The sequence below is a fragment of the Hippoglossus stenolepis genome, chromosome 17, assembly GCF_022539355.2.
Source record: "Hippoglossus stenolepis isolate QCI-W04-F060 chromosome 17, HSTE1.2, whole genome shotgun sequence".
Taxonomy (NCBI): Eukaryota; Metazoa; Chordata; class Actinopteri; order Pleuronectiformes; family Pleuronectidae; genus Hippoglossus; species Hippoglossus stenolepis.
Genome location: NC_061499.1, coordinates 19,732,844 through 19,755,723, shown reverse-complemented (window position 1 = coordinate 19,755,723; position 22,880 = coordinate 19,732,844). Strand labels below are relative to the sequence as shown.

The window sequence follows — 22,880 nt, the reverse complement described above, 5'->3', positions numbered from 1 at the left end:
CTTCAACCTGCTATCAGTCATTGTCATCTGCCACAACTTGCACAACAACCAGGTTGTTTCCAGAGCCAGTGAGGTCCAGTGTGCCAGCTGCTTTAATAATAGGATTACTTTTCTCTCTTGGTGTAGATGTGTTCAATTCTGCATGTTTCCTAAGAGTATTTCATAATAGTTCTTAACTGCTCCGAGCACATATTTCCCCCCTGGAAAAGATAAGTGGTTTAATGCGAGACATTTAATGATATCTCTGACAGCACAGACACAATTATGTTTTCTTTATTGTTCTTTGCGATTGTCAAACCTCTGCACCCGTTTCCACTCATTTCTTTATATTCTCCACACGTTTCTTGGATCTCGATCATGTCTCAGTCAAATTCATGTTTTCACAGTGAGGTGAAGATGGAGTATGTCCTGTACATACAAGTCCCAGATGGAAGCATCACAATGGAGGGAAGCTGTTGTATGATGAATGGCCGTAACATGCCTGACTCACTCTTGGCTGTCGTGTTGCCTCACCTTCATTTTTGTGGAAGGTTTTCTTGTGCCTTTGTCTGCTTAAACAACACCTTGTGTCTGTTGGATTACTGCAAGGTGCACTCAATTTGCAAATGGGGTTTCAGAAATTGGCATTTCACTCACAGCAGGAAACAGGTGACAACCACAGTGCAAAAGCAGAAACCATTGCAGATATCGCAACTTTAATTCCAGCTGGTATTTGAATTAGATTCTTTCTTTTTAGTTAAATCCAACAAAAATAAGCTTTTCATACCTCCTTTAACTTTTTACCTGACTGAATTGTTTGAAGTGTTTATTTTTTTTAATCCTTTTCTGTTTTCTTTTCTCCTATTTACTCACTTTCTTTATTATTGATCTTTACTTTATTTCCGTGTTCGTCACATTGGTGGCCCTTTCACATGGTACTTATGTATTCATAAAATCCAAGTACTCCTATATTTTTTATAGCGATACTGTATTTTTAAAGTTGATACTGATATTGATATGTCAGCCAAGAATAATGTTTTTACATAAACAGAAGATTGCTGTTGGGGGATTATTTGTTCTTCTAACAACCCTTTGAAAGCTGTGACTGATCTCACAAACATTCGTCACAGTTGGATTCTGTCGCTGGTTTGCCCTGCTGCATGTTTTAGTTTTCAAAGATCCATTAAAGCCGGCTCAAGGACAAAATGTTGCCTTGATGAGTAACATCATGTGAAGCAGCTCTTGTAGTCCAGTTCTCCGAATATGGCTTTACAGCACAGCTCATGACAATTTTAGAATTTCATGAATTGAAATAGAATTCATGTTACACAAGTCTCCCCCGAGTTATTTGTTACAGAACAGCACAGGGTTTTCATTACGCTCTCGTTACCATGGTTTTCCACAGTTAATGTTCACATTTTCCAGGTACACTGTATAACACACAGTGAACTAAAAACAAAGTTAGGTTCACCTTCGTGTTGACAGTGTGCTGACGCACCACTATTTAGGATTTGTTGTTTGTACTTTGCTCTTGTGTTTGCTGATCGCTTTTTATGCGGAGAAAACCGACAACAGAATAAACCTCAGGCAAGTAGGACAAATCAACCTGATCTCAAAGCCCTTGTGGTTTGAATGACTAACACAATGAGTTTATCACAACATGACAATATTATCTATGAATCGAGTCCATGTGTCATAATGTGCTGTGCATCGCAGCTGACGGTGGATGGGAGTCACTGACATGCAAAGAGTTGTTTCTTTAAATAAATATTTTATTTGAAAATAAATACATTTTCTTAAAATAGAATCAATAACATTACAAAAGCTTTGGGGGGAATGGGAAAAGGGAGAGGGGGGGTTACCCAAATAAATGATGTGTAATTTTGGAACAAGGAGTACAATCTCACACGTTTATCTACCATCTTAAGACAAGTTCCCACAAAGTGTTGTACTGTACATTCTCAGCTGCTTTGTGGGAAAGTGGTGGCATCCCTCACGCTTGCTTTAACATGCAGTCTACTTGGTCTTAAAGCTTCACGCCCCTGCACCCGGAAACATTGGTTTACTGTATCTACACACTTGTTTGTAAATTGTTTAGGATATAATCTCTTGTCAACACATCAAAACCAGCCACTGATTAACATTTACAACTGACAGTGTTTTTTTTTTTTTTTAAAGTACCTTAAATGCATCTAGATCAACTTCACCTCTAGTCTACAGTACAAAGATACAATACACAAGAAGGCTGCGCTTATGGGTGTAGCAGGATTCAGAGGCCACTGTCTCGCTAAAGGCCAAAAGGGTTTCCATTTTAACTGCGAGGCTGCGAGTTCTGTGGGGCTGCAGTTTGCCAGGCAGAAAGTAACAGAGCGGGAACTCGCTGGCACTTGTCTGCCTCTATAGCAGCGTTTCAATGCCCATTGTTTGACTGGAGAGCGAGGGAGATGGCAGATCTCCAGAGAGACAGGGACAGCAGCACAGTTGTATTGGAACAGATTAACACAGTGCACCAGCGCAGCCCTGACCCCTCCGACAGCGCCACAAATAGCATTAGGAGTGCAGGAAGTTCTCCCTCAGCTGGCCTGCAGTGGCAAAAGCAGCAGCCTTGACAAAAAAAACTAATTACCAATTGCGCTAAAAAAAATTGAGAGAAAAGCGCCACGGAACACGGTCGTTTTATAATTATTGAGTCGCTGGAGAATGTGCAATTCGACCTCAATTAAGACAAGCGTGTGAGAACATGTAATTGAAATCTAATCAGTAGAAAAGCAGCAGAGTAAGCTAATCTATGGCAAAAACAACAACTTTGCACACTTTGTGCTCCTCGCTCTTCCTGCCTAATGAAATCAATGCCACAGGTAGCGTCAGCTTTAAATAATGATTACACTAAGTGCTGCCGGGGAGCGCAGCGTCCACATGTTGTGTCCACACACCGAAATCTCTCTCCCCTCTTCACCGAGCAGCCTCAAATCAGCTTCAGCGTACCGGCCGATGGTTTAGGGAGGACAAAGCCATTTGGTGGGTTTTAAATGCCTCACTGCACTGACCCAACACAGGCCCGCACACAAATAACACACAAATGCATATCCTGCAATCACACACCTTTTTTTGCCCTTCCTGTTTGAGAAAAAAAAAAATAATCACTTCTCAGACCTGTGACCAACAGCTTCTGATAGTGTTTTTTTTGTGTTTGGCTTTTCTTGAATCTTGCACCAGGCCACAGGAATGTTGTATAAATATCTTTCTCCATTCCCAACTCTACGTGCAGTTCTACTAATTAGTAACCCAAGGTTTGCTTGCAGTGAGGAGCTAAATGTCAGAGCCATTTTCTACAAACAAAAAATATGCTGAGTTAAAACCAACACTCTAAGCAACACGCTACTTTGCCAATGATTCAATCACAGTTAAATAGCATGGAACAGATGTGATACATTTGATGATAGCAGTTTTTTTTTTTTAGATGAAACTGAAAGCTGAAATAATGTATTTAGCAAGTTTCACCGATCCAAACTGAGAAAAACCACGTCTCTCGGAAATGCTTCACAACACAACTCACTCTCCTGCGCTTTAAGGAAATGTATAGGGGTTGTTTTTTTTGTAGGAACTCTGTTTTGAAGAGCCAGCCTTCAATATACACACAAACTAAAAATCATTCTTGACTCTAAATCCCTTCATCCTTGTATGAACAAATTAGAGGTCAAACTTTTTATAAATTTGTAAAACGTCTGCTACTTGTAGAAGGTGTAATGAGATTTAAAATACATTTGGAGATGTCACAGAATCTTGCAGACCCAGACGGACAGTCTTCCCAGGTTTTCTTCCCCACTTGTGTAAGTTAAGCTTACAATTATCCCAAAGCCTTGGCACTGCAGGCACAAGTGCTGAGGGGCAGATGGGTACAGACAGAGCCCGCTGCATCCGGATGCATCGTTAGGGCTAAATACAGCAGATCTTACTGGCACCAGCTCAAAGAAGTGAAACCTGGTGCGTTTGCTGCGTTTTCTCTCATTACATGTCTTCATCAACTCGCAGGCAAAGTCAGTGTGAAGGCGTGCTCGACACTGTCATTTACACAGACACAGATACACCCGAACAGAACAGAGAGATTGTCTCCTCCCGCTGTGCTACTGTGGCCACTCAGTCATTCTTTGGGGTGTCCAGTCCAAATAAATCAAACCGGCTTTCAGGCCGCTTGGCTCAACAGCTCACCGTGCTCGGCTGCTGTTTGCACACAAAGTCCGAAATGAAGTCAAACTCATTCTGTCCAAGGAAGAGCTCGGGCAGCTCCTGAACGCGGTCCAACCCAAACTCCAGCACCAGTGAGGTCAGAACCTCCTCGTCAATCAGATCCATGTCCATGCCATTCGGCCCCAAAGGGCCGCCAATGTGCTGCATGCCCGATAGCTGGGCCTGACCCATCCGGTACTGTGCACCATTGGGCATGTGGTGTCCGTTGACCGTGCTGAGCGGGTGTCCATGATATTGAGTGTTGAGTTTCTGCAGGTGCATGCTCGCCATGAGCTGCTGGGAGGTGAGGTTACCAGGGATGTACTGCTGAGCGTGGCCACCCTGCTGTTGCTGCTGTGGCTGCTGCTGCTGCTGCTGCTGCTGTTGCTGCTGCTGCTGCTGTTGCTGCTGCTGCTGCTGCTGCTGCTGCTGCTGCTGCTGCTGCTGGGGGTGCATGTGGTGGTGGTGGTGCTGCTGCTGTTGCTGTGGCCCCTGCCCATTGTACATCATGTTTCCAGACATCATCTGGTGGTGGTGGTTGGCCATTGGAGCGCCGTTCACAGGCCCGCCCATACCTCCAGGTCCCACCATGCCTGACCTCTGTCTCATGGCAGCCTCCATGTTGTTCTGAGGGTTCCTGCTGTAGTGCATCACTTGGCCATTGGGCAGACTGCGCAGGCCAGGCTGACCATTGTGCTGTGGAGGTCCATTCATGCCCATCCTGAAGCTGTGGCTGATGGGCATCATCATGTGTTCGGCCATGGTTGCTCTGTCACTATAGAAATTTATGAAAATAGAAGACATTAAATTAGATTTTAAATGCTACCATTAGTCATAACAACCTAAATAAGATTTAAATATCTGCAATTTACAGGGCTATTCCACCAAAGAAGTTCAGTTTACTCTTTCTGAGAAGTAGGCCTACTACTGCTGCAGTGTGAGTGTGAGCCTTCTGCATTTTGTGGCTTTGGAGGGAACTTTCAAAAGTGATGGATTCTATATTTTAAGATGAAGTCACAATTTCTATTTATTTTTTCCTCTCAAGATATGCAGGAATAAAACATGGTCAAAATGTATTTTCACATCAAGACAGTTGAGCATGAATATTAAAGACCTGCACCGTCAGCAAAGGTTTGTTATCCATATTCAAATTGTGCAGGTTGTCCCACACAGCTGTAGGCTACTGCAACAGGACACTTCAACTAAGTAGAGCAGGGACTTCCACTTAAATAAGAGTGACTCATCTGCAACTGGTGTTGTCTTTCATGTCCGAGCATTAGCCTGATATTTGCAGATTGCTGGGTAGTTAGCAGTGGTTCAACCACAGTGGTTTCTTTTCTCAAAATCATAATGTGTCGTCGACAAACACACAACATGAGCGCAAATCAGTGTGTCAGCAATACACAGACGGCTGTCGTTACTAGAGACAAATAAAGGACCCATTTATTGTGCAACACCGATAGCTGCTTACAAAACAGACGCTGTTCTAATTGTACTTTCTAGTTCAGTTGGAGGAGCACGCGCACAGTTGGTGCTCTTGATGCGTAGTGGCCGCACGAACAAATGCGACACAACCAATTGGAAGGGACAGGACGTCCACACAGAGCCTCATCTACCCCTGAGGACGAAAGCACCATCACGCTGACCCTCGCGTCAGCACAACACAACTCAACACTGGCCAATCAAAGCAAACAATGGGCCTGTTCTGATGATTCAATTCTTTACATTTTCCACACTTATCTCTAAACCACACATACCAAAACATATTCCATAACAAGCAATTATCCTGATGGCGTCATCTCAACCAAGACGATGTCATCAGCATTATCTCCGACTGGGCTTGAGACTTGGGTTTGTGTCTGTACGTGTGTGACTGTAAAGAAATTACACAACGTCTGCATAACAAACAGCAGGACCGAGGTTAACAGATACGAGAGTTCAGGAAGCAGGGAGGGTTAAACGAAAATAATATTATCCAGCTGCATTATGGGAAATGTAGGATCCAGTGTTTTTAGAGCTTGAGCCACTCAAGCAACAAAAAGTCGGATATATCTCAGTCACAGCTGCTCCCATCTAAACTGTTGTTTCTTTAATATGTTTCTGCTGAGTCTCACAATTTTATAGTAGCGTTTTACTAAATTGTTTAGCTGCCCTTTAAAACCATTAAAAAAAAAACACTATCAACAAGCTGTGACTCTGTCGAAACTACTCTTTCTATCAGAGCTTCTCGTTCTGTACAGGCTTCCAGTGACTGATATCAAACCTCCAAAATTACACCATCAGTGAATTACCACTGAATAACACACGACAAGGGAGGGCAGCAATACCCTTGCAGCCAAAAGGACGCAGAGGAATGCTTCTCCAGACCACACACACACACCTCCCCCCTCTCTCTCTCTCTCTCTCTCCCTCTCTCTCTCTCCTTTAACACACATCCACCTAACTCTGTCTTCACACAGTCATTACAAAAGATCTTCAATTAAGATTGCCCACAGATGACAAACAGAACGAGTCCACGCTGACGCTGTAATTTTGCTGACAAGGTTATTGGCCTGTTAAAAATGGATAACATTATTTTTATAAGCTGCCCCTGAATGGGGGGTGATCATAAAAAAAACGCATCCACAGCGAGACATCCAATGAATATGTCTGTGAAAAGCAAAGATATGTCGGGCTATTAAAATAAAAGCCTTCCCCCCAAAATAAACTGCTGATGCCCCTGGCTGCTTGTGGACATACAGCCCTGTTAGTGCTGATAGAACAAGACACTTTCCTCAATGGCCTCAATCCTCCTTAGAATAGTATCTGCTCCTAACTACAGGCGATCGCAGACCTGGGTTATCATTCAGACAAATGTCACTTTGTGAATACACAGTCTGAGGAGGTTGGGGGGTGGGGGGCAATAACTGCTGGCATTAATACACCAGCATGTTTCACCATTTTTTCTTAATCTTAAGGGGAATGTGCGCGCGGGGCTGTTTCGCGTTATTCGATGCCATGGAACCGCAACCCGTTCTGAAACGCAGGCAAGTAAACGCACTGTGTCAAGGTGAAACGAGAGAGATGGATGGATTTCTTTTCGAAGCGTGCTGCCGGGTTCGTGTTTTTATTCATTCGGTCTGCAAAAGGGGGATAAAGTACCTGTCTCCGAGCGGCAGAAGAGGACACCTACCCGATGCGTGAAGGCAGAATCCCGAGCGGAGAAGTTGGATCGGTGCCGGCGGGGTTTGTTTCTCCAGCTGATGCTCCGGCTACATGCAGCCCTGCGGTGGATTCGAACTCTGCGGCGTCTCGACCAGTGAGAGGAGTTTGTTTTCTGGTTCAACTGAGGGATTATATACATGTATAAAGCACACACAGCGAGAGAGAGAGAGGTGGGGGGAGAGAGAGAGAGAGAGAGAGAGAGAGAGAGGGAGAGGAGGAGCTACCGTCCTCTCCGTCTCCTTTGTTGCCATTGGTCCTTCCCCCTTAATCACTGAGCAAAGAAACGCTCACGAACTACCTCCACTGATCCAGCGGAGCGGCACAGTGTGCGTGTGTGTGTGCGTGTGTGTGTGTACGTGCCTGTGTGCGTGCGTGTGGATGTGTGTGTGCATGCTGGAGAGATTTCACCGCCGCCTGCCTTCATTACCCTTACACTATTATCCCTAATGATCCCTACTCTCTTAACTGAAAGCTTTCTGTTTAAAGAGCAGCAGGGAGGGATCCTTCAGTCCTGCAGCATGAGCCACTTCTGCTGCAAAGAACAACCCATTGTGACAAGGCATTTGACTGCACGCAGCCACACGCTGCATGTGGAGCTGTTTGGAGTACATGCTGCTGGATGGATCTGTGTAATTATATATGTAGGAAGAAGACATGCAGCTGTAGGCTATTAGACATATTCTAAAAAAATAAGAAGTCTCCCACATAGCGGAATTGTGTTGGCCCAGATTTGCCCCCACACTGCCACACGGCCCCTCATGCCGCATGGAATTATGGCGCTTGGGCGCTCCACTCCTATCTGCCGGATGTGGGCCACAAGAAAGCCATGGCAATACCACATGTCAACCAAAGGTGGCTGGAATTAGTTTTGTGCTATTTGGGCCATTTTCACCATTTACCACATGGGCCACTTTAGGTTCACATCTAGATTAGACCTTTCCCATGTTCACCAAAAAAGGCCCTCAATTTGTTTAGTGATATTTTTGCCCCATTTGCTATTTTATAAGTGGACAACTTTAGGTCCACATCCATTTGGTCTGGACTACAAGAAGGCCAGAGGAGCTGCATCATTACCTGAAGGGGCCCACATCCGTATGCTATCCGGGCATCATTCTGTCATTTGTGCAACAGCAGATGGTTTAAAAAATCTGAGTCATATGTCAACCCTTTCTCCAAAAGTATGTATAATTTGCAACGACATACATTTTATTGGTAACCTACTCTAAAGCATGTTGGAACAACAGAGAATAGAGTTACGAGCGCAGCTAAAACATCATTATAGTAATAAAATGTGCAATATGTTCTACTGTATATGTGGAAACAATTACTGAAAAAAGTATTGCTACATTTCCCCCAACAAAATATCCACTAGTGGCAAGTGAAGCAAGATAAGAGATTTTAATGTTAATGTTTGGGCATCTTAAAGCACTCATTTAAGTTCCATAGACTGTATATAAAGATGGACGACGTTTCTTCGCTTCCTCCAACCATCCAGAAATGAATATCCCACGATTTATTATTATTATTATTATTATTATTATTATGATTATTATATATTTGTGGGCAGCTAACAACATCTGACATGTCATTTAATTGTTATGGTAAAAATGATCAGACTTGCTTTCTAAAGCTGCTGCTGTAAATGGAATAGAGGGCACAGAAAACATTGAGTACTGAAGCTTTACCGTATGTTGTAACCAACCGATGCTGTAGTATGAAGATAATCATAAATGTATGCAGGTCAGGAACGGTGTTATGGGAAACCTTATGTAACAAAGACTGGCTGAGCAGCTGACACAGTTACTGTATCTCACTGCAGATTAGAGCACATGCCCTTAAATGTCATTCTTAAGGTCCTCCATGAGATAACTTAAAGTGTTGAACTTATTTTAAATAATTTGGATCACTTGAACAATGTCTTATATCATTATTGCATGTAACACTGTGAATAAATGTGGTTTTCATCCTGGCTAAAGGATGAAGACCCAGTTGGTCCTTGACCCTAAATGTTCCACAGCATGATTTTAGTAAGGGAAACAAACAAGATGAAAATATAACTTAATGTCAATTTACATACATGGAATATTTTTTCTCACTTTGTAGCCTTGCAAAATGAAAATAGCATCGAAAAGGGTCGTTTTTACCATCACTGTTTTCCCACAGCATCTGTCATGGTTATCTGTTTTCAGTTAAGGCTGCTGCACACTAGAGGATAATCGGGCCGATTTTAGACCCCATCTTCCCCTTCGTGGGGGTGTTTCCAACTGGAGGTCACTCTGTGCTGATTATCTGCCCAAATAATCCTGAAGTGTGGGGGGGTTTACAAAATAATCTTAATGCTAACGATTGAGTCAAAGCCTCCCCGATCTCGAATCGTAAATTTGAAACATGTAAATATCAAACATGTTTGATATTTAGAATAATCGGCTGCGACAGAAACTCGCAAAAGCGAGAGAGGAAGCGAGCGAGCTAACTGGGAAGCATCACCAACCAGATGCTGCGTACTTGTACATGCAGCCGTGACTAAAAACTACAATCAATTTCCAACAACTGTTTTATTTTGTAGTTCTGATCTTCCTCGTGTGTCTCAGTTCAGTTACTTCCTGTATTTCTCCTCCAGTTTTAATTGTTTGCCCCGCCCCTATAGGTTTCCCCTGCTTGTCCTGGGTCACCTGTTTCTAGTTTGATGTTAATTCAATTTGTATCTAAAGTCGACTCCTCAGTTCAGTCTTTGTCGAGTCGTCTGCTTTGTCGAGTCATCTGCTTTGTTGCTGCCTGCTTGGTTGTTCCGCCTGTTTATTTAGTTCTGTGCCAGCTCCTCATTTGTTTTATTTATTTTCAATAAATTCTTCTTTGTTGGCAGAATCGGCCCTCCTCCTGCACCCCCCCCATACGCATATGACAGCATAAAATGGTTCAAAGATAAAAGGAACAAATACATGAATATGCAATGCATAATACATACACATGGTGTGTTGTAAATTGGCTGGCCTTGTTTGTTAGATAGACACACTTAGCAAGCTAGCTATTATGCTGACAGTGCCAACAGGCTGATCTGCAGTTGGTAAGCGATTTGGTTAAGTAGGTAGATCAGTGGGTCTATTTACTAGCAGGTTTTGAACTAGAGTGAGCAACGAAACTACAACTACAATGTAGACACCAGGTTTTGAAAAGGTTTTTAAACTGTGACAATGTTGTGCAAAAAAGTACTCTCCCCTTAATGTATGCCTACATGTCTTCAATCTATCTAAAACTTTAAAGAGAATATTGGAAAATGAAATGTGACATTTATTGTAAATTTATCCTGTGAAATCCCAATTTGCCTGCTGCAATTTAGCTGGCGCTAAATGGACATCGGGGGTGTCAGGTCAATGTTTGCCTGTAATTTACAAATTATTTATTTGATGCAACTTGCATTGGTTAAAACTATGGGGGAGGGAAATGTCTTATCTCTTATAAACACGATCGTATGTTAAAGACACGATTCCTTGTTCCTTGCAGCATGATTGCAATCTAACCATCTTCATGGAGCTTCAGAGCGAGCACAAGGCAGCCAGTCCTTTTGTCCTGCCCTCCCTCCCTGTGTGGACAGAGTCAGGCCCCACAGCAGGAGCTTGGTATGTATTCCTGTTGACATACACACACCCTCCACTGCAGAGGAATGTGTCCTATTTTTGGGCCCCTAAAGTCAGCCAGACTTCCAGCCTCCCTCTTATGCTTGATCCACTTGACCATTGTTTTTTTTTTTTCTCCTCATGTGTGTTTTGAGCCACAGCCACAATCTCCTCCATTTATTTATAAGGAGCTGTTGTTCTCAGCTGTTGTTTTGATGAGTACATTGCTTGAGTCAGGCTTTGGTTGTTTACTCTGCCAAACACAGTTGAACTTGATGATTTCACAAGGCTCAGACTTTCAGTGGTGAAATTTAACTTTACTCCACTAACATATTTAACATTGTGGATTGTAGTTCCAGTTAAGATTAGCAGTTGACATAGACAATGTGATCAGATTATGCAATATCATGCATTTTTATAGATGAAAGTATCCAGCAGTATATATGCTAGTTCAAGGCAGGAGCTTTGGATGGAGCGTTAATCATCAGGGGCTGAGACCAGATTCTGCTCCAGTATAAAATGTTCTAATTAGAAATGCATTGTTTTCTTGCATGTTAGGGCTGTACACATTGCTTACTGGGGAAGGAGGGAAGGGTTTGGATTTAATTTACCATATCATCTGTAAATGATTATTCCTAGAACTTGAATGTCTCAAACCAAATCGAGTGATATATCTTTTTAAATCAGAGAATATTATCAACTGTAAAAAAACAAGATGACGAGGACTGAGTTCTAGCCTTTTAAAACAATATTATCTGGTTAATTCAATTACTTCACACCATGTTTTCTTGGCTCAGCATGAGATGATGTTTGTGCTTCAGCCTCAACCCCTACTTTAATTCATTACTCTATTTGACAGGGACAGTGGATTTTAATAACGTTTCTGAAAATATGCCAGAGTTAGTCAGAGTGGCAAATTTTTATCTGCAGTACCTGGGCACTCAATAAAAGCGCAGACGTTAAGAATAAAAGCATTGAAAATACAAACAACTACAAAAGCAGTGAAAAATACAAAGACATTAACAGGGCCTGCCTTACATGAGAGCAGGAGCAACAGCTGTTAAAACACACAGAAGGAACAGTGGTTACTGGTTGACTGAAGAGTATTAACATTTATAGCATTGCTATCTTGATCACCGGACTGATGTTTGGGTTCTTATTGTCAAACCCCTTGAAGTGGAGAACTATTCGTAGTTCAGAAAATACCTGTATTTGCTTGGTTTAATTTCATGGAGATAAATGGGTAGACTGTTGCCACTCTCATGTCATCGCAGTGATTACAAAGCCAGTAGTAGTTCAACCCCCCTGAAAACCTCACATTGTGCTTAACCATTTTGTCTACTAATGTTTCTGAAATGCTTTTTACTATATTTGTCCAAATTGTCTTCAAGTCCCGATAGCCATCCATAAATAAAGTCACCCGAGGCTAACACCACTGAAGAAGAGGCAATAGCCAGAAGTTAGTGAGTGAGTCACAGATAAATAGGCTTCTAGTAGTTGTCGGCCGTAGCTTTCAAAGTTTAGCCAGCTCGTGCGCTTTTCCAGGATTACCAACCCTATCTTTAGACTAACACTGTGTTTTAATGATCTTAGTGAGATGTGTATACTTGTGAGCATTACAGATGTTAACTCCTAATCTCATGTGAAACCATGACTTGACATTATTACACTTCAGTCTTACAAACTACACAAAGGGGCTGCTAGGCAGATTTTGACTTTGCACACAACCAGGTAACTATTTTCCCCTGTTGTGAGATTTAATGCTAAGCTAACTGTAGCCTAGATATCATAGGAAAGCAGATTATTCACCTGTGCACCACTTTGTTGAACGCTGTCAAGTGCTGTTGGACATGGCTGCTTTATAAAGCGATGACCCATCAGGCTGCTCTGCTTGTTTGACCTCGTGTGCTTGTCTCAGAGTTACGTGCTGGTCTGAGTGAGACAGGAAACGTCTTCTGACATTTAACCAATGAAAGTGCTACTCTTGGTTATTGATCATATGCTCCATCTAGACTATATCATGACTCAGTGGTACAATTTATTAATCCCCCTCAGCCTTTAGCCAACAAGTGCTATTGAGTTCATATTATTGTACCTTAGACTGTGTAATGACCACAGCTTCTATGCAAAGGCAGGAGGACGGATTAGATGTAATTTGTTTATGTGCAGCAGCTCGAACAAAGGCACCAACAGCACTCTTTCTCTTTCTCTCTGCATGTTTGTTTCTTTTTATCAAGCCTGCTCTCTTTCTTGTCTACCGCCCGCCCCCACCCCCTCGAACCGTATACATCCAGGTTTCATATTACTCACTGCTTCTTGTTTCCTGTTGTTCCCACCCCCGCTGCACCCCCACTTACCCATCCCCCCCACCCATGCCCATTCACGCCGACTGTCTCGTATGTGTACGCTTGTTCCAATAAGGGCTTTATGTATTGTCACAACGTGATTAATGCAGTTTTTCACAAAAGGTAATTATTGCCAGGAGAAGGGCAGAAGCGCACATGAGGTAATCACAACAGTCGACTGCTCGAGGTGCAGCTCCCGCTCTGCCACTTGCCCTCATCCAGAGACAGAATACTGTGAAATAGATTTGTAAAAAGGTCATTGGAATAAATTGTCTCTTAGGTACAGTAAAGTGTGTCGGTTTTTTGACATTTGTTATAAATAAGAAGATTTCCATTTTTATATGAATGAAATGCATCTGTGAGGAAATATTTTATTTCACTCTTTTGACAACCCAGCAGCGAAAAATCACATTGAATGGCAAAAATGTTACTAACTGCTCAGCACTAATTGGTGTGTTGACTTGGTGTGGCGATGTTGCAAAGCAGCAGAGTGTAAACACACAACCTAGAAACCTAATAAAGAAGTAAATCATGTAAAAAAAAATTGCTTAGATTAATATTTTGATATGACTGCATTGCTCAGATGCTTCTTCAGTCTCACTTCTGCTCTATTTCGTGTTGTTGTCATATCATATCACAAAATGTGATGCAACAGCACAAGCATTGTGAGGCAAGAGTAAAACATGGACTGTCGAAAAACTGAAAAGTTTGAAAGAGGTTTCATGATGCACAAGATATGGGAGCAGGGGTTATTCTCCCCAAAAAATCCTTAAACTCTTTCACTCAGTCATGATACACAATCTGAATTTCCATCCTCCCTGCCAATTTTAAAATGTACAGTTGAGAATATCCACATTCCAAACCAGCCTATAGAAGTCTTCTATTCTCTTTATCTCTATCTCTACCATTCAAAACACAACATCACATTAATTACAATACACAGTTTTCAATAAAGTCACAAAGTTGTATTCAGCGGGCAACAAGAAGGACGACGGGCTCAACGAGGAGAGCTGGACAGGAGAAGAGCATCAACCCAACCCAAGATTTTCAACTTGAATAATTTGTTCATCAAGATCTGATGTGTGTTCCCTGCATTTTTTTTAGCAGTGTAGTTGTGGCGGCGTTTATCATAATTTTTAGAAACTGCTCTGATGCATTAGTCAGTGATCAGGTAAAGGCTTTTGGACCTGGTGAGATACAGATGAGTGCAGTTGTACCAATTTCAAGGAAACACTGCTTCCTTTGGATGCTTCCTTTAAGGGTGGTTGAATAATGACTGTGCAGAGCTGAATTAGTGCCACACTAATGGAGTTGAGTCCTGTTTTGTCCCCTGCTTCTCATCTGCCATGCTTACAGCTCATGTTGATCTTTTTTCACGTTTGTCTCACATGAAAGAAACGCTACAAAAGACACGTGACATAATTTGGCCAATCAGCACAGCCCTCTAGCAGACATTCTGTTGGCTTGTGAACGTAGGTAGAGCGACTGTAAATGTCACAGAATCAAATGACCTCTATGATGCGTTTAGAAATCATTGACGTCTTTGAGACTGATCATTGCATAAAATCATCAGGGTGCCCATAGCTATGCCTCTGTGATGGCTCCACCAGTATCCATACACTGAACCTCAGGAACATGGTGGTAACCTTTTTTCATCTGTCTAATTTATGTAGTCAAGGTTTCTTTCAGCACATACACACGTAATAGATAAGCAACTGGACACATGGATTTTGGTTTCATATAATATACTCAAGCTTTATCGGCCGATTTTGCCAGTAGATTAGCTATTTGGAGTGCACACATTTAGTTAGCTTATTTTCATTTGTTTCATTAATTTATTCAATTTTGTGGGATTAGGTTTCTTTGAGTTAGCATTTCCTGGGGGTTGCTGCTGGAGTTATCTGGCTGGCCATCAGCAGACAGCCTTTCCGACTTCATCCAGCGCCGCAAAACGTCACCAGGTCACGTGACTTTGAGACATCGTGGGAGTGAGCCAGCTGCTGTCAGATCGCACAGTTGCTCTCCTCCAGCTGCAGCACCTTGGGGCAACACAACTCCGCTCTGATTGGCCGAAGGCTTTACTGACACGTGTCTTATGTTTTTATTCTAAGAATTCACATGCATTTTCTGCTATGTATATCCATAAATGTAAGGTGTTAAAAGCCAAACCCCTCTTTTTGTATCTAAAAAAAAGGTAATATGTATGTATATATGTGTATATATATATATACACAGTATATATACACAGTATATATACACAGTATATGATTGTATGAAGCTATATAACCACTGGCAGTGTATCTGTTTGTTATAATTTTTTTTAATACAGAGGAAAAACTTCTCAGTCAACTTCATTGTTTGTTGTATTCTTTGTTCAAAAACACAGCAATTTCCTAAACATCCATTTAATCTGCAACGGAAAAAGCAAGCGCTGCGAAATCGATCATTGTTCTCGTCTCACTGATACTCAGAGAAGTAGAAAGTGTCCAACTTGATGTCTGTATTTTTTTAATCCATCCCTTCAGCCGATCACGTCGGCGGATCAAGACAGACGCAGTCAGACCAAGTCACCTGTTGTTTCCCTCGTGTGTCTCAGTTTGTGCTGCTCAGGTTTTTTCAGTAGGTGCTTTAGCTCTGTAAGGTTGACCTTTTTTATGGGCCCCAAATGATTGTCAAAATTACTTAAATTTATTTTTCAAATCCACCTTTGTCTGTCTAGTCTACCTGCTCGTTCCCTGACAGGCTCTATTCCAACAATCTGAGAGCATGGTTCAAAGACCATATTAAGAGCAAGTGCAAATCCACTTTTGCTTGTTTAACAGTGAAAAACAAGGTTGCAGCACAAGGTGCATAGTTCAACATGGCTATACTTACTTTCTTTATTAATCACGAGTGTATTTTGGTGGTAACATGCAACAAATCCGTTTGCCCGATAGCAAGAGAGAACATTTGTCTGCAGAGGAAATGGTTTCACTTTGCACCCGAGCAGATCATGTGTGTGTGTAAAGGGCAGAGTGTATGTGTTGTGTAGCCACCTTGTTATATTACTATCTGCTGCCTCAAGATAACAATGTGCCTGACCACACCTCATTTTAAGACCAATATGCTGATGGGGGCTCAGATGGGCACAAGCAAATTTGGAGCTTAATGAGAAACTGACAACTGTATGAGTCCGAGACTTGTAAAATAGGGCCTTTAGTTTCCTAAATAGAATATTGAATATTGTTCTGACAGACCAAGCTGAAATGTTTAGGCTGCAGATTCATTCCAGTGTCTTCATAAGGCTGCAGGGGTTTAATGATCAGAAGAAGAAACCTTTCACACAGTACAAATCAGCTGAGGACAGACAGTGTGAAAGTCAATCCTATAATTTTTTGAATTGATGCGGATTACTGCTTTAACCACATTTAAGGGATAGTTCACCAAAAAATGTGAATTCACTTATTATCCACTCACCACTATGCCAATGGAGGGGTGGGTGTGTGTTTGAGTCCACAAAACACTTTTGGAGTCTCAAGGGTAAACAGTGTTGCAGCCAAATAAACTGTAATTAATCAAGTAATCCAATACAAATTCAGATGTAAAAAAATATAAAATGCCTCCATACTGCTTGTGTGGTGTCGGCATCATTTACACCAAGTTTTAAGCCTAAATGTCCTGTGATATCCTCCTCGGAGGCACGTTCAAGTTCTCACGGACACACTCTCGACCAGGGCACGCACAGGGTGCACTTTCGCATCGCTACGTCCGCTAGCATCGCTTCTTCCAGTAGTGGACTTTTATCCTCAAAACACAATGTAAATGACGCTGTTTCGAGTCGAATATGAATGTCGGGCTTGAGGACACTTGGATGACACCACACAAGCAGTATGGAGGCATGTCATGTTTTTTTTCGGTTGTTTTATTAAGTCTGAAGAAGGGGTCACTTGTTTACACCTCACCTACCTCTCCATCGTCATAGTGGTGAGTATACTGTATAATGATATGGTATATCATTTGTTGATGTTGATGAAGTCACTGACATGCCAGCAGAATGACATTAACTCATTGACCCCCACACCTGTTTGCTCTTCTCCTCACACCTGTGCACCGTACGTGCTGCGCTCGGCACTGGCCGCCTGCCACAAACAGGCTAAACTAATTCAGGGAACAGGCCGGTGCTCTTACTTGCGTTGGTCCTTATAATCAGTAACTAGAGGCCTCTGTCTCTCCCACTTGGTCTCTCAGTTGTCTCTCTTACTTCCTCTCTCTCTCTCTCACCAAAATAATAGCTGTTGCATCCAAATAACAGTCAGCGAGCCAAGTAACTCCCAAAAAGCCTCAGCATAGTTCCGTGATCATTTTGTGGAGGCTTAGCTTCTCCTGGCCTCTTATCAGCACTTCTTATAGAGGTGTGCTACTAGCATGGCTGAAAATTATACCCAACAAATATTTTAAGAAGTTAAGTATTTTTAAATGTGCACTTTTTAGAAAATCATTAAAAATCATGTTTAACTACCATTGAATAAATCTCATCCACAACGTGATAAAACAATACATGCAACTAACTAAATGACTATATAAATATAACCAGATTTAAAATGCATTGAAACCAGTCAGGTCTGCAGCTTATATACTGTATAAAGGATTAAACTGCATTATACCCATCATGTAAGCAGTGGACAAACTGCACAGTGTGATCCTGTCTAATGACAGTTCAGTTCACTCCCGTTTTTTGTTCGACAATAGCAGGGGCCTCCTCTCCTCTTTCTTTTCCCTCCTCCTATACAACCCAGGAGGGAGGGGCGTCCCACCTGCTGCTCCAGGTTGTAGAAACAGGAGCATATGTTGTTTTATTAGTCGGTGTTTATGTGTGTGCACGTCCGCTCATGCATGTGAGCTCGAGGTGCTGTTTCTGCACTAATGTCGGTGTTTGCGTGGGAGGGGGAGGAGGGAGAGGCAGCTCTCAAATTCCTGGGTCTCTTGGTGTGAGCTGTGCTGTGCTCCAGCGGTTCCATTTGGCCAACAACACCCCTCCCCACTCCCCAACCCCTCTAACCCCCATTAGGCAACATTTACAATTCCTGCCTGCTAAGATCAGGTCTGATCCAGTTAACTCTTTGCTCATTATCCTCTACACACTGAAGCTGCAGTTAAACACAGAGAGTGTGCAGCTAACATAAACTACACAATACAACTGTTCACAAAGCTGCAACAGGAAACTGGTGCAATCGTGGTTTCTCTTCCAGATAACTTCCCGTTTCAGAGTTAGACACTGAGAAATCTCGATTTTCAGTTATTTCATCAGACACTGAGGATACAAATGTTGCAAAACTCTCATCTCATCTCGAATTTCTTAAACACTTTTAAGCTTATATTTGTTTTGCCATATTCTGCCATTCAAAGTTGAAAAAAAACGTTTCTCCCCCACATGCCTTCAGAGATGCCCACACATGCAGGAAGTTCTGGTTAAATTTGTCCTTATTTAGAGATAGTTCCTTTGAAAGAGAAAAAGAGGAGTTTCCTTTGTGGAACACAGTTCTGTTGGAGACGATCCAGAGCAAGTTGGATTATCAAGATAAAACAGGACACCTTGTATATTTACTTGCATTTAAGTAAACCTGTTAGCTTTCTTTTCAGCCTCGGGGCAGATTAACAAATGTGAGTTGCACCCTTACACCCACCACTGTTGACTTGTGATGGTGCCAATTGGAGAAACATTTGCAAGAGCTAAACACACAAGTATGTCAAACGTATGTGTTTGTGTGAGAAAGGTGTCAAAGTGAACAACAGGAATTGATCTCAGGTAGCAAAACACACCTTGCAGGTTGTAAATATGATTATTCGTCATGCATACCAGAAGTGTCATTCATAATCGGAATAGAAATATCATTTCTCCTTTCGGATTCGTCAGGCTCTTTCATAGTCATGTGTTTATGCAGTTTGGTTTGTCACTGGCTTTCGACATCTAACAATGTGTGAGACGTGAGACAGGGCAGGTTTTGCTGCGACTGCCAAGAAGTGGGATGAAAGGAAAGGCCGGTCACTAGGGAGGCACCGTCTACCTCCAAGAGTAAATCTTTCAGTTAAAAGAAAGAAATTAGACTGATTAACATTCAGTGTGTCCACTGCAATGTGTGTTACGAGGTGTGAAAAATCAAGGAAAGTTTTCACCAGTCACTGCTGATTGATGCATATGAGGCTCTGGTCTTGAGAGATTCCACACCAAGACGTCGCTCTGAGCCAGAGCCGTGAATCAGAGTTTCTGAGGGTGCCACAGCAACCCCCACCCTCAGGCGGCTAGGGTTTATTGTCATTATTAGTACTGTTGTATTTCACCCAACTCTACAGGTCCCTGTCACCCACACTATCCTTTGTTTTAACTCATGGGCAGGTGCAAGCTTTTCAAATGGTTGTATCCTCCGAATATTTTTGACATTGTGCTATTAGTTTGAAGTTGTGGGAATATTTAAAAACAAATTCTATAACCAATTGAATTCCCTGTGAACAAGAGTAAAAATCTAAATCTTGCTGGTATTTTTGAACAATGCACGCTTTTTGTGATTATATTTTGTTGCAAAATTACTTTATATCACACTATCATGTGAATCAACCGAGCTTGCTAGCTAAACGGTAACTAGCTGTTAAAAAGCTATTGAAAAATCTCCAGTTCAGAGAACATTTGAGAGCGTTGATCAAGTACAGCTCTCTGTTGTGAAATGTGGGTTGATATTTACAGCTGTCTGAAGGCCACAGGTATCTCATATAATGAATCAGCTTTCACTTCCGTGTCTAGCAGGAGTGGTGTTGTCCCTGTCAAGCCACAACAATGATCGTCTGAGCCTCTGGTTAAACTTCCTGCAAACAGCACCAGACTGTTGCAGAAATCACCTCAGAAACCTAAGTGTTTATGTGTTATTGAACTTGTCATGTTGAACAATTCCAAAGAGTGTTTAATGAGATTGATGTGGCTCAGTGGCTATACCTCTAGTGCCCGCTTATTGCCAGAACAACAATGTCCCATTCCCATGTTTGTACATTTTATACAGAACAGGAAGGCTGAATAAAGGCAATCTATCTGTAAAGCGTCTGACCAAAGAAACACCTTGAGCACAGGGAGGTATAAGAATAAAACATATTATATTAGCTTTTTGTCACATTTGCCCATGTTAATCTCCTGTTAAAAACAGAATGTATGAAAAAACATTGGTTAAATGTAGCTACAGGTTTTGACTGATTTGAGACGTCATCAACCCACATACCAACTAATTGTGTCTTTCCATCCTTAGATTCTGATGCTGGCATAGTGAAATGAATGATAAGGGGCCATATCATACTGTCCATATTCAATTTTCTACTATGGATTAGATTTTACACTCATCATTTGTGGTTCAAATATCAGATCTGTAAAGTCACACCAGAAAGTAATAAATAAAAATAATCTGTCTTGTGACGAATTTGTTTCTAAAAGCCTTGTGATGTAGTAACTACACTCGCAACCAAATGGTGCTCGTCAGTCAATATTGTTCCTGGAGCTTCTCTCTATTTTGTCTCAGCCATCCTCTGGCATGTTTAGTAACAGTGTGCAGCATTCCTTAAATAAAAAATTCACTGAAGAGGGAAATACTCTACTGCCGCTAGCTCGTTAGCTTAGCAAATGTCAATGAGTTCACATTTACGATTGATTTCTTCACAGTGTCCTGTGTCTGCAAAACAAGGCTCTTTTAAAAAACAACCAGTGCCATGCTAGAGGTTGAGCTAAAGTGCATGGGGCTAATATGCTACAGTATCGTCCTCCATGTAGGACTCTTCAAGCTCTCTGTCAGCGCTGCCAAGGCACAAGCACACAACTACTTCTACAACAGCTTTTTTCAATAAAGTTGTACATGTGTGACATTATTGCACCTTGCTCATCAATAGTAATTGCACCCCCTTCTGTCTTTGCACCTGTTTTATGTCTTTGTACAGCTTGTGGCTGGTCAGCTGCAAAAATGTTCAGGTCAAAGTTGCCATCAAATCCAGCAAATGCAGCAAGTCCATTGGAAAGAATAGACTCAACTAAAGTCTTCACTTTAAAAGTTACGAGTAAATAAAGCATGAATGACTCGCTCGACTGGATGTGTTTTTGCAGTGTAGTGAGTAACATAATGTGCCTGTTTGTACACAGCCACAGACTGTCTGTTCATACTGACTTGTGTTAATGTGCTATGAGTCACTGCTGCCTGTTCCCCTCTGCAGAAAAAACTTGTGTTCAACAGAGTCTCAGATAATGTGAAATGAACACACACTTGCAGACAGGGAGATGATGTATTTGTCATGGGAGACGCACACAATGTATGACACATGTCTCACAAAAGTTGGTTAAGCCCGTGTCTGACCCCTTCATGGCTGCTGCTGTCACAGGTTAACCTCCTGTTGTCAGTGTTCAGACAACTGTGGTGTCTTAATGTTCCTGCAGAACCATAGCATTACACAGGATTACATTACAAACACAGTTTCAGCAGTTTTAGTCCCCTCCGAACAAATGCTTTCTTAAGGAGCCTGCTGCTCTGCTCTTGTTTTGTCTTGTTTATTTTAAGATGAACAGTAGGTTTGGTTACATTAGTAAAACGGTTCAGATAAATGAAAAGCTTTGAGAGTACACACCAACTCTCCCTGTGCTGGTCTGAATCAGATATTAATGTGAAGTTATTGTTCTTTCACTACAAGATTGGAGGCTGTTCAATTGTGTGAATTGATATTTTTTGAAAGGATTAGAAAAATGCTACATATTCCTCGTAGGGATAAACAAATTATTTCATGTAATCTTATTTTAGCCAAAAGAATGAAAACCTCAGCTACAGATACAGGAGAAATTAGCACTGATCTTATCATTTGTCTAATGTAGAATATGTACAACTGGATTATAGATGGCTTAAATGGCTCTGCGAATAGTTCACACACAGTGGCTTGATTTATTCGTGGTTTTGGCTTTTACATTCAAGCTTAAACCACTTAGATGAATTGAATGATCAATATGTGTTTAGACCACAAATTCACCACATTGCAGTCCGCTTGGATGGGAACATTTCTGATTGACTTGAACACACTTGTAGTTAGATTCTGTTAATTTTGTTCTGAAAATAATAAACTGCTATGTTTCAGTTCTGGGCCGGTTCCTGCTCACAGTGATTAGACATGGGACTGAGACCCTCCTTTTGAAGAGGTGGTCTGGTTGTTCGATCAACTCATCGGGCAAAATGAACCAAACTGTATGAGCTGACTCTTAACTGCCCAAGACAAGTGTCTAAGTCTGACATTTTAAAATGTTAATGATCTGATCTTAATTGCTTAGTCATAATGGCACTGCCTGAAGACACCAAGGGTTTGTTAAGGCCCATCTCTAGCACCTGTCCAAGGTTTCAAAATGGCCACGCGATAACTGCTAGAAAAACCTTTTTAATTGTAGATTGTCGCATGTCAGTCAATAACATTATTGAAATGGTTATAAACATTTCTTTGTCTTTAATGAGCCATTACTGTGACGTTATCA

At 41.7% G+C, this 22,880-nt stretch overlaps 1 protein-coding gene across 1 annotated transcript; it reads right to left on the bottom strand.

The window, feature by feature from the left end:
- Positions 1 to 1,733: 1,733 nt before the first annotated feature.
- cited4a (Cbp/p300-interacting transactivator, with Glu/Asp-rich carboxy-terminal domain, 4a) lies at positions 1,734 to 7,564 on the bottom strand. Its single transcript, XM_035183400.2, is given in 3 exon segments — positions 1,734 to 4,981; positions 7,379 to 7,506; positions 7,508 to 7,564. Coding segments are annotated over 3 exon segments (975 nt in total). The 5' UTR covers positions 7,550 to 7,564; the 3' UTR covers positions 1,734 to 4,176.
- Between the last annotated feature and the right edge of the window lie 15,316 nt (positions 7,565 to 22,880).